Source organism: Uloborus diversus, chromosome 5 (genome assembly GCF_026930045.1).
Source record: "Uloborus diversus isolate 005 chromosome 5, Udiv.v.3.1, whole genome shotgun sequence".
In the NCBI taxonomy this organism is placed as follows: domain Eukaryota; kingdom Metazoa; phylum Arthropoda; class Arachnida; order Araneae; family Uloboridae; genus Uloborus; species Uloborus diversus.
In genome coordinates, this window is record NC_072735.1 from 102,067,743 (window position 1) to 102,079,827 (window position 12,085).

At 32.7% G+C, this 12,085-nt stretch overlaps 1 protein-coding gene across 1 annotated transcript in view; it reads left to right on the forward strand.

Moving 5' to 3' along the window:
- LOC129223051 (uncharacterized) overlaps positions 1-12,085 on the forward strand; it is a 114,605-nt gene that overhangs the window by 84,706 nt on the left and 17,814 nt on the right. Inside the window, exon 2 of the mRNA XM_054857615.1 lies at positions 601-898. Coding sequence (XP_054713590.1) covers positions 601-898 — 298 coding nt within the window. The remainder of the gene's footprint in view (positions 1-600; positions 899-12,085) is intronic.

Sequence of the window (12,085 nt, forward strand, 5' to 3'; positions counted from 1 at the left end):
TGAAAAAATAAAAATAGAAGCACATTACGATTCAAAAAGTGTGATTTTGGTGTCGTTTTCAAAAGATAAAATTGTGTTGTTGGACTCTGTATACGGTATGTATAAATCTACGATGTAGATTCAAGTCAGCTGATAAACGTGGAGGACATTCTACGCAACCACCATGACCAACGACTGGTAGCTGGAATGCATTTACACTTACTATTTGTAACATTTCTGGGCGGAAAATGTCTTTTCTTTCGTAATTTGTTGATGCAAAACACCGTAGTACTTGAATTTTTTCCCGCATCTCGTACTGTTTCTGAGATAACAACTCTGAGTTTTGTCACCTTTTGGCGCTATTACCGGCTTCATTGTACAACGCATGGCAACTTTACTATACCTAAAACCGATTCTTGCAGTTCATAGATTATTGGGGCGGCAGTGGACTTTATCGATTCTTTCTACACGTAGAAAACAAGTAAAAATGAAAAAAAAAATATATGCAAAAAGAATTTTTTAATATTTTAAAATCAAAAATATTAGCGCCAAAATGTATAGCGCCAATTACTAATTAAATTACTTTTAATATACAAAATGAGCATATTTCCTCTCTTTCAGGCTTGGCACAAGCGATATCTGGTGCTTCGGGATGAAACCCAGGACCGGAGTCCTTGTTTAGAGATGTATGAAAAAGACGAGCTTCTGACTGCCCCTCTTGGTTTAACTGGTCCAAAACTTATTCTGGACCTCGGTCAATGCGTCCACATCGGTTTCACATCGGATTCTACAAGATTTCCGTACGCCTTGGTGATCGTTTGCCAAGGGAGATCACCTCTCCTACTTGCTGCTGAAGATGAACTTAGTGCCAGGTCTTGGCTTTTGGCACTCGGACTTATCACGCACAAAGGAAATTCTGGTGATAATTTTTTTCGTGAACCTTTAACATGCTGCTACCTTTTTTTTTTTGAATTAATCAAGGAGTATTTGCTCGTTTAAGTGTGTTTGGAAATATCATTAACACACATATACACACACAGTGGTTTTACCGTCTCGACGTTTATGACTGTTTTATGGGGGGGGGGGAGACGAGTGCATAAGAGAGAAAAAAATCTTACACTTATTATTTTACACTTATTTTGTCAGTTTTTTTCGTTTTACAATTAATTCAGGGGTGAAAAATGTCGCCTGGGGCATAGAGGACAAGAGTTTTAATTGCGTGTGTCTGCCATCATAGCCTTGAATTTCATAATTGTGGTGTACTTTATACATCCACTCATTCAACTACTTTTTACTAAACAGCAGGAAATGCAATTGTCTAAAGCAGATGGTTCCCTTCGCAATGAAAATCCATTACTCGTAAGTGCTTCTAAAAGTAAAGATTCCAAACATCAGCAAGCATCTCTTCCTCACCTTTATTTCTGTCAATCGCTTTTGGGTACAATGAATCAGTTTATAACTGTAAAATAATATGTATTTCATGATGAAAAACGAAAACCCCAAGCTTCTTGTGATTGGGGTTTAGTTACAGGGAAAGGTAAAGGAAAATGAAATAGCGAGACAATGAGAAATGGTAAAATATTTTAATTGTTTACAGCGCCACCTACCTAACCATATATATACAAAATACTTAAACGTAAATAATTCCAGTCAAAAACAAATTGCTATAAAGATCAATGCATGTAATTATACAAGTATTTATCAAAATTCGTCATCCATATTGTAGTCTATTTCCCAAAAATACTTTTTTGTTAACTAAAATTACAATTTTTGTTTAAAAAATTTAAGTATTAATTGATCTCCAGCTTAGTACTTTTTCATATGTTAAATTAGTTTATTTATGCTACTTTTTAATATTGTTATTAACATTTTATTTATCTGCTGTTTGTATGTGCTAGATTACGTCATTGTTATGTTTTTCAAGCCGTAATCATCCTGCGTGATGCATAAAAAATCAATTGTTTCTCAAAATAACTATTACACGGCTTTTTTTTACAAATTTAGTAAAGTGGGCAAGATTTTTCATATCGATTGTAGCAGTCCCTCTGGTTTAGTAGGAGCGAGTGATTATCCTCCTGAAGTCGGTGCCATACTGCTCTCCTAAAGTCCATCTGTCTAGGCTTTAGCCAGTCATCTAAAACTGATAAAACCGCGCAAACCGTAGACGCAGAGGATTTGGGATTTTCCAATCCATGCATTACTTATTTAGTTAAAATAAGCATGTTTTGGTTTTAAATGTCCTGTAAAATTTTACAAGTGCACGCTTTGCAAAGTGAATGGGGTAGAGTGAAATAGTTCAATATCGTTTACTTATTTATCTTATCATTAAGTATTTCATTTACATTCCTTAATTCATTAATTTACTTATCACACAACTAACACACCTCCACAAGTCAAAAATTGTCGATTTTGCGTTACATACATGTCCCAGTGCATTTTATTAGGCCTATTAAAATGCAAGACAGCCACAAACAAAAAAACCCCCTCATTTTTGAGATGTGTCAGTGTGCTAGTATAAGAATTTAAGCTAAGTCGCATTACATTTTAATTTATTTTTCTTGTTTTTGCAGATGTGGCAGTGTTTAATAGGTGCGCGTTATTTATTCATTCATTCCTTTATTTTCGCGTTCATTCACTCATTTATTTTGTCTCATATATTAACTAATTAGTTTATTTATGGTTACTATTTCATTATTTATTTCTTTATTTCTATATTCATTTAATAAAAAATTATTAAGTTAATAAAAGTCATTTAAAAGTATTTAAAAAAGAACTCTTTTTATTTTGAATAATGCAAAATAAAAGTGTAAATTTTCCACTTTTTTGAAAAGTATAAATTTTCTGCAAAAAATAATTAATGCTTCAATGAAAGTTTTTTTTTATTTAATGTGTTTGTATTTCTTTATGAACTGCAATTTTCAAAACAAATTTACAATTTGTTCATTTTGAAAAAGGTAAATTATTTTAACTATCTTTGCTCCGCATTCCCCAACTAAAACTCCCATTTGTTTACTCTGACTAAGAGGTCATTATAACACCAAAACAGGTGCACTTTGATTTTTTTTCCGTCCAAGTGTTTTTTTTTTTCTTATTTTTATCTGTTCTAGCTTATCCTATTTTGTGTTTCAATACATCTAACTTTTGATTTCCGGTAATAATACCCTCAAAAAAAAATTATTTATTTTAAGCGATATTAAAATGGAATAACATTGAACAATAAGCTATTTTTTCAACATTTTTTTTTTTCAAAAGTTCTGCCGTTTCTGAAAAAATATTCCTCCACCTTTTCCATAATTTTCTTCCCTCAGAACTACTAACGGCAAAATCTGGTACGTTATATTTTACTGTTTATTGAAACAGCAAACATTGTTTTCCACACATTTTAACAGAATTCTGTTTTTTTTTTCCCAATGAAATACTTCTAAAATACTTTTTACTTTTTTGATATTACTCATGAAAATAAATTGTAAATACAATGTTCACCATTGACCATTTAGAAGGCGTTTAATGAATTTATATTTTTATTTCATTGACATTTTTTATCTGAATTAACATAACCAGGTGTAAAATACTGAGTTTTTAAAAAGTCTTTGCAGCAAAAATAAAAAATATTTTTTTTTTTTTTAAACCAAAAAACTATCCTCCCATATATAGGGGATAACGGTCGAAAGCGGGTGGGTCGCCCAAAGTGGTTAGGTCTCCGTATCCTCCCCTCCGCCATGGTATGTAAGTGGCAATGCATACGTATGTCTTGTGTACATGAACAGCTCCGAGTTTTAAAATTTTAATCAGTCCCAACGAAGCAGCAGACAAGCGGCACGGCAAAAAATGAAGTTTTGTAACTTGTGATTAGACCAGCTTATTTTTTTAATTGCCATTAATATTACATTATTCTGACACCATCCATCTACAAACTACCATAGTCATTTCGTTTGTTCAAGGTTATAATTATTGAAATATAAAACGTGCCTTCGGGCAAAGCAGGTTGGGCAAAGCGGGTATAGGATTTAATCATATATTTATTTATAATTTCTTGATTCGACAGCTGAATTAGATTTTCTGTTTCAATGGGATAAGTATAACTTTTTTTAGGATGGCAATTAATTAGTCTATTAATTTAATCAGTTATTTCTTTATGTTTTATAAACAAACGTGCTGCCTTTAACTTGGATAAGTACAACTGATTAATATATATATATATATATATACATATATATATATATATATATATATATATATATATATATATATATATATATGTTTGCATAATGGCAGATAGCTAGTCAACTATTTTAATCATTTACAACTTCATATTTGATTGGTAACTGTACCACATCACAATTAGTTAAGCTTACCCGCTTTAGGCTCCCTGGTAGGGCAAAGCCTGTTTTTCAAATGTTTGTAAAGTTTGATAATAAATGAAGGAGATTTTGAGGCTCAACGCCCCAGAGCCATTAGCTTTAACTCATTATCAATTCCAATATGACAATTTACTTCTATTTCGGGGTTTTTATGACCTAACCATCTCCCCTCATTAGAATTCTGCCTGCAGCAGTGTGTGCCGCGAAGTTGAAAATCGTCTCTTCACAGAGGTACGAAGATGCGGAATGGTATTAACGTCGTTAAAAGTTAAAAAAATAACTAAATTCGATACAATTTCTTTAAAAAAAATTGTTTTCATCTTAAATAGATTTTTTTTAAATGAATTTTTCTTATTAGTTCGAAACTTAAATGCACCCTGTACATTTTAAATTAAACCCAACTCAATCCTAAGTTCAATATAAGTGTTTTTGTTAATTCAAAATACATTTTGAAAAAAAAAAGTCTAATGAATTAAATGCTGTATAAGGGAATTTCTGTCTTCGCTTAATAAAACATGAAATGCTTAATTTTATATTTAAGATCTGTTTTGTGATTTTCATTATCTGTAAATCAAACATTTTTTTTTGTCGTAAATAGAGCAAAAGTTATCTGTTTTTTAATCTGTTAAAACAGTTTGCCGGTAAATATTTCTAATTAATTTGTTCTAGCATATACGTTACTAGAAAAAATTACTTAGTAGGATTATATAAATTTGGAAATTGACTCAAATAACCACTTTTTATTTAAAGCCATAATAATGAAATTAAGAGTAGATTAATCTTTTTAATAACAACATCCAGTACAGTTAAATGATTAGCGGGAAATTTTTAATTAGGGGTAGATTTTAATAGGAACTTCAATAACACTTTCAAAGTATATATTTCTAATTCGTAGTTAAACGAAATAGTATTTTCATCGTACGTGTTACTCGCAAGTTTTTATCTAAAAAACCCGAAGAAACTGAGAGCATATTAAAAAAATAATAATAACTTTTTCATTCATTTAAATGAAAATAAGGCTTTAATAAAAGTTTACTGAAGTAATTTGTTTAAATAAATATTTATGAAGATAAGTTGCAATCCTTTTTCGACGACAAATTTTCTGCAGCTAATTTGATAAAAATATACCCTCAGAGCACTAAGGATTCACGTTTAAAATTTTATACGAGTGAAGCGTCAACATAGAGTGATTTACCTAAAATAAGAATTGACGAAAGAAAGATTAAGGTATCGTAAATGAGATTTATTAAACTTCTAAAAATATTCGAAGTGTGTTTATTTTTCTAAGCATAGTGCTTTAAAATTGAAGCTGTGTATTGCTTATTAAACACACAAACACACACGTACGTGTGTGTGTGTAAGTGCAGTGTATTATAAGTATATGTGATGGAGATTATACTAACCTATAGTAATGTACAATCTCTATTTATTCTATTTTATAACTTTTCCAATAACTTTTTAATTTCTTTAATATGTATGCAATTTTTCTTTTCTTCTTTTTTCCCTTTCACACATTGTACAAAATTAGAGCTTAACATCTACGTGGAATTCAGAAAAAAATCATATATTTCAGAAATATGTCAGCCCTATTTCTAAACAGTTGAATTATGTTTACGAAAACACTTTCAGCTCTTTTATGACTCGTTTAAATATTTAAAACGTATTTTTGAACCAGAAAACTTTTTTCAACCACTTACTCTTAAATTCAAACATATTTTTAAGCACTTCCAGAATGAAGGGACACGTGCCATAAATTTCAGTTGCGTAAATATCATTCACTTAATCCAGAACTTCAAATAGTTTAATTATAGTAGTGTCTTTTCAAGGTCACTTGTTTCTATGGTTACCACTAGCATTTTAATCCCTATTTTATGCTTCGCTTGCAATAATCCCATTTGTTCATTATAGAATTAATGCTAAATCATGCGATCATCGAAAAAAAGGGCTTATTTTTATCTTACAATCTTGTGATACTGGGTTTTTACGAAGATATCTTTTATTCGAACCTTGTATATTATATCTCTTTTGGACATATTTAACCTTACACCACGTTATTTTGTATATTACCTTTAGGACAGGAATTAGTAAATGATGGGAACAAGTCCTATCAATTGGCTTAGCAAAAGCTGGGGCAAAGACCTCAAGTCATGTGACTGAACAACGACGAATGGTTGAAACGTTTTGCGTGAAACTAACGAAGGGAACTTGATTTCTTCCAATGCTTTTCTTAAAATTTACCGCGTGACTTGGGGATCTTCCTTTACGAATGAAAGTCGTCATTCCTTTCATTTTATCTCTTCTCAATGATATTACCTGGCTTCAGAATCATGCATACATAATCAGATATACTTCATGGCATTTCAGGCAAATATTTGATTTCGATGAATGTAAAAACTCAGATATAATTTGTTTATATTTATATTTCAACAGTTTGCCTCTATATATTTGTCATCACGAAGATCTAATTTACTTCCACAAACTAATCTATCATTACGTAATTTGCAACATTTCTTGTGCATACTGACAATAAGCTAAAGATTTATCTCAAAATTGTAACAGCAATTTTCTTTATTATTGGATCTATCCTTTACTTCGCAGCGGAATTCTAAAAAAAAACGTTTATATAAGTTATTGCTATACTTCCTAACGTTAAAGCAATAAAGTCTCGGCACGAATTCAAGTGATGGTATAACGGAGTAAAAGCCACTAAAAACTTAGTGTGTTAAATTAGCTAACTTTTAACTTAATGCTCTACCTTAGTTCCAGACTGACGTAAGCCCAAAAACTGCGATTTTCCGTTTATTAGTACATTTTATGTAGAAACCTATTCCACATCGAGCCATGTGAATGTTTTTTTTTTTTTTAGTGCTTTTTAAGATATTTTACCAGGGTTTAAAAAGTGTGCGTCTCAAAATATATATTCACTAGAAAATTTTGTTTTTCGTTTTATCTGTAAAATTATCATAATGTCATTTACATCTCTCTTTCTTTGAGGTACAGAATTCGCAAGGCAGGATTTCCGTTTTTAATTTAATTTATTAACTTTGTGTTATCTGCGTAATATTTCAATTATTTTTTTTTTCTTTTCTTTTTTTTTTTGCTGTAAAGCAATAATAAAACACCTTTTATCGTATTTCTCATACATGTACCTCAGATCTACGACCAAGTGAGTCACATAGTCGCCACTTTAAAGAAAAGCGGGAAAACGTTTGTCTGACGCATGCAGAAGTTGGGATGCGCGCTCTTTTAACACTGGTAAAAATAACAAAGGTTATATATATATATATATATATATATATATATATATATATATATATATATATATATATATATATATATATATATATACAGTCCAGTCACATTAATGTGACCATCTGTCAAAAGCAAGAATAACCACCTTTCGCAGAGCAGACTGTTGCGAGACGTGCAGAAAGAGAGTCACTTAGGTTCCTGAAGGTGTTCTCTGGGATGTTGAGCCATGACGACTCTAATGCCGTATCCAGCTGCTCTAGATTACGCGGTTGATGATCCATGGCGCCAACAATTCGATCGAGATGGTCCCACAGATGCTCGATTGGGTTTAAGTCAGGTGAGTTTGCTGGCCAGGGGAGGACGGTAAACTCATCCTGGTGCTCTTTGAACCACGCACGTACACTGGCAGCTGTATGGCACCTCGCATTGTCCTGCTGGAAGATGCCATCATCCTGAGAAAAAACAATGCGCATGTAGGGGTGGACATGGTCCGCAAGGACAGATGCGTACTTGTATTGATCCATCGTGCCTTCCACAATGATCAGTGAACCCAGATAATGCCAGGAAAACATTCCCTAGACCATAATGCTCCCGCCTCCAGCTTGGACCTTTCCGGCAATGGTTGCTGGGTGGTTCCTTTCAGAGGTTTCACGCCTGATACGCCAACGTACATCTGTCCGATGGAACATAAAACGCGATTCATCTGAAAACGCTACCTGTCGCCACTCAGTGGACGTCCAGCTGCTGTACTGGAGTGCAAATTCTAGCCTTCGTCGTCGATGAACAGCAGTCGGCATAGGTGCACGAACCAGGCGTCCGCTTCGGAGGCCCAGACGCAGCAATGTTCGCTGAATAGGTTTGGGAGACACTTTTGGTAGCCTTTTGGTTCATTTTGGTGGTCAGTTGCTCAACGGTAGCCCGTCTATCTGGCCGAACGCATCTCCGTAACCGTCGTTCGCCTCTGTCATCTATGGCCCGTGGTGCACCACATTTGCCACGTCGCTGATTTTGGACACTCCCATTTTGCCATGCACGGTACACTTTTACCACGGCGACACGCGAACAGTTCAAAAACTCAGCCGTGTCGGAAATGCTTCCACCTTTGCCCGAAAGCCAATGATCATGCCATTTTGGACGTCGGATAAATCGCTTCGTTTCTGCATTATGCCAACGATTGAAATTTTTTCCGAAGCCCTCACACACCCTTTATATTCGCTCAACTGCACTGTGCACTGTGCTGTCACCTGCCTTTTGTGATTAGTTATTTAACTCTGACGTGGAAAGTACGTGGTGGTCACATTAATGTGACTGGACTGTATATATATATATATATATATATATTAGGGTGGTCCTTATTTTTGAAGTTGCAGATATTTTACGCGACGCCCCCTCAATTTGTTCCATTATACAAATAAATGATCCCTGCAAAATTTTAAGTCAATCCATGAATATTAACACGTGCCCCTAGGGCCCCCTTTTTTGAGTTTCGAAGAAAAAATTGTGGATTTTCTCATTTTTATGTAAAAATAATTCTAACGTTTTATATTTAATGTAATTTTGAACCTCAATAGGTGCTGCTACTTCCAGACCGACCATTTTCTCACCTTAATTCTGTAAAATTTAACATGTTACAGCGGGTACATGTACACCAATGGCATTGGGTCAAGCGTACGGATCTTCTGCGCTTGTTCGAACCAAGCAGCAGGGGAACGTTTCTTCTCACCAAGATGGACACAAGGGTTCTATGAATGATCTTTGACAGCAACAAATTGCCTCCTCCAGGCTTTGGGGGTGTTGATTTACAAAATTCCCTGTGTATGTAATAGGTGTGTGGCAAATAGAGTCGCAAAGTTTCAATGCTATAAATACAAGTAATTGCAATTATATTTTAATTTGCTGTACTTTAGTTATAAACATACCTAAATGCTTATACAATTTTTAATTTTTAAAATATAAATTTCGAAAAATCCTCGATTACATCTAACAAAAAAATACAAAGTATTTTCCATAGCTAAAATATAAATTAAAAAAAAAAATATCCAGATCAGAACAATGTAGAAATACATACTTTAAATTATTTTTCTTCTATTTCAGTACATAGTCCTTTATTATTATCAAATTCTTGAGATTCACAAGATTTAGAAACCGGAACGGATATCTATCCTAAACTGTTGAACTTTTGTTTTCTACAGCTGGATTACCTCAATGCAAAAAAGCTTGACAACTATTGATATCTGCTCACCTTTCATCACAGTTAGACAAAAGCCATATTAGGGATAAAGATGTTGTTCATTTATTTACAGCCTGTATAGATGCAAGAAATTTGAATCTAAATCACCTAGTGATCAATGGTACATTCCTTAAGAGAGCAAGAGAAAATCTTCGAGAGGCAAAATTAAATTTCATGAATTTAAATTTAGATTTTGTAGTTATTCACTGGGATACAAAGTTACATCCAGATGCAAATGAAAAAAGAACGCCTACAGGATTACCGTGATAACTTCAGGTCCGAATATTGAACAGCTACACCGAATTCCTTAGATATTTCTTCAGTTGCTTATGATATCTTACAGCACTTTATTACTAACTATTCTAGCTGTAGTGTTTGATACAACGACTTGCAATACCAATGAATTGTGCATACAATTTTTTAGAGCAAAAACTGAACGGTGATATATTATAGTTGGATTGCCATCATCATGCACTTGAAATCGTTCTGCAGAGTGTCTTTAAAGAATTTCTTGCCTTTCTTAGTTCTCTAGACTAAATATTCCACTATTAAAGCGCAGCGCTTTAAAATATTGTGGAAAGATCTCCATCATTCAGAACTTATAACATTGCAATCAAGTACACATACCACTTAAATTCTAAAAGACGAAGTTGATGACATATTATTGGTCGTAGAAAGCGGAATTGAGAAATATTGCAGAGAATTCTCATAACTTGTAATAATATTTGTTGGTGAAGTCGTCCCTCCTACAGGGTTATGTTTTCGGCAACCTGAAGCTTATCCCTCAGCCAGATGGGTGGCAAAAGGAATTTATTGTTTGAATATTTATATATTTAGGACACAATTTCAATTGACCTTACATGAAGAGAATGCCCGTAAATGCTGTTTTACATATAATGTTGTATGAAAATATGGTTTTCCGCAACAACCCAATCTAGGCCTTTTAAAATAATGTGTCTAAAATACTAGCAGTGTACAAAATGATGACAAACATGCAGCAGAAACAGTGATTGGAAAATTCATAAATCACACTTATAGTACTTAGGGGATGAACTAGTAGCTTTGTCCGTATTGGATGAAGAAATTAACTTTGAAGATAGGAAAAGACTACTCCAAAAAAATGCTTGCTGAAAAGGAAGACGTGACTGATGACTGAATAAAAAACAGTCGATAATTTGGAATACTTTCTTAGTAAAGATCTTCCTCTTTATAGAATTAATTACAAGTCAATAAAACTGTTTGATAAATTACAAACACCAAAAGATGTTTTCCTATCTGATCCTGATTCATGGCAAAATGAAGGAAGTTATTCAAAGGGAAGAGATATCGTTAAAATGCTGAAAGTTGTGAATGATACAGCTGAAAGAGGAGCACAATTAACCGAAGAATTTCCCAATCAATTTACCAAATATGAGTCACAAAAGCAATTTAGTACTTTACAGACAATCGAAGACTATCAGGAAAAATATGCACACGATTTAGATACATTGAGAAAAGCGTACGATTAAGGTAAAGTTTCTAAAGCACTATATCATTCGTATTCAATGTAAAATCTTTAGATGATATAAAGTAATTAAAAACATTAATTTTAGTGCTACCTCGCTGTAAAAAATATTTTGCAAACCTAGGAGACACGATGTACGGGATCTGAAGTAAAAACTCGAAGATTTGTGGGGAAATTATCAAAAGTGTTAAAGTTCAACGTCCTAGGGGCACGTGTTATTATTGACCGATCAAGTTCAAATTTTGCACCGATTACTTTTTATTATAGTGTCACAAAACTAGGGGGCGTCACTTGTTGAATTCCGAAAAAAAAAATTTCCCATATAAATAAGGACCACCCTAATATATATATATATATATATATATATATATATATATATATATATATATATATATATATATATATATATATATATATATATATATATATATATATATATATATATATATATATATATATATATATATATATATATATATATATATATATATATATATATATATATATATATATACATTACGTTTACATTTCTCGATGCGGCGTAAGATTCTGCTCTATATAAAATGCACTAAAAAACGAAGAATCGCAATTTTTGAACTTAAACCAGTCTTTCTCTGAGACACAGATATTATGGAAATATGAACTGAATACGGAACGTGTCATATGGAAATATAATACTAGGCAAGTCAATATATTGCATAGGAAAAAATATTAGAACACTTATGTTGTCTGAAAAGTAAACTTACTTGAAAAGGTAAC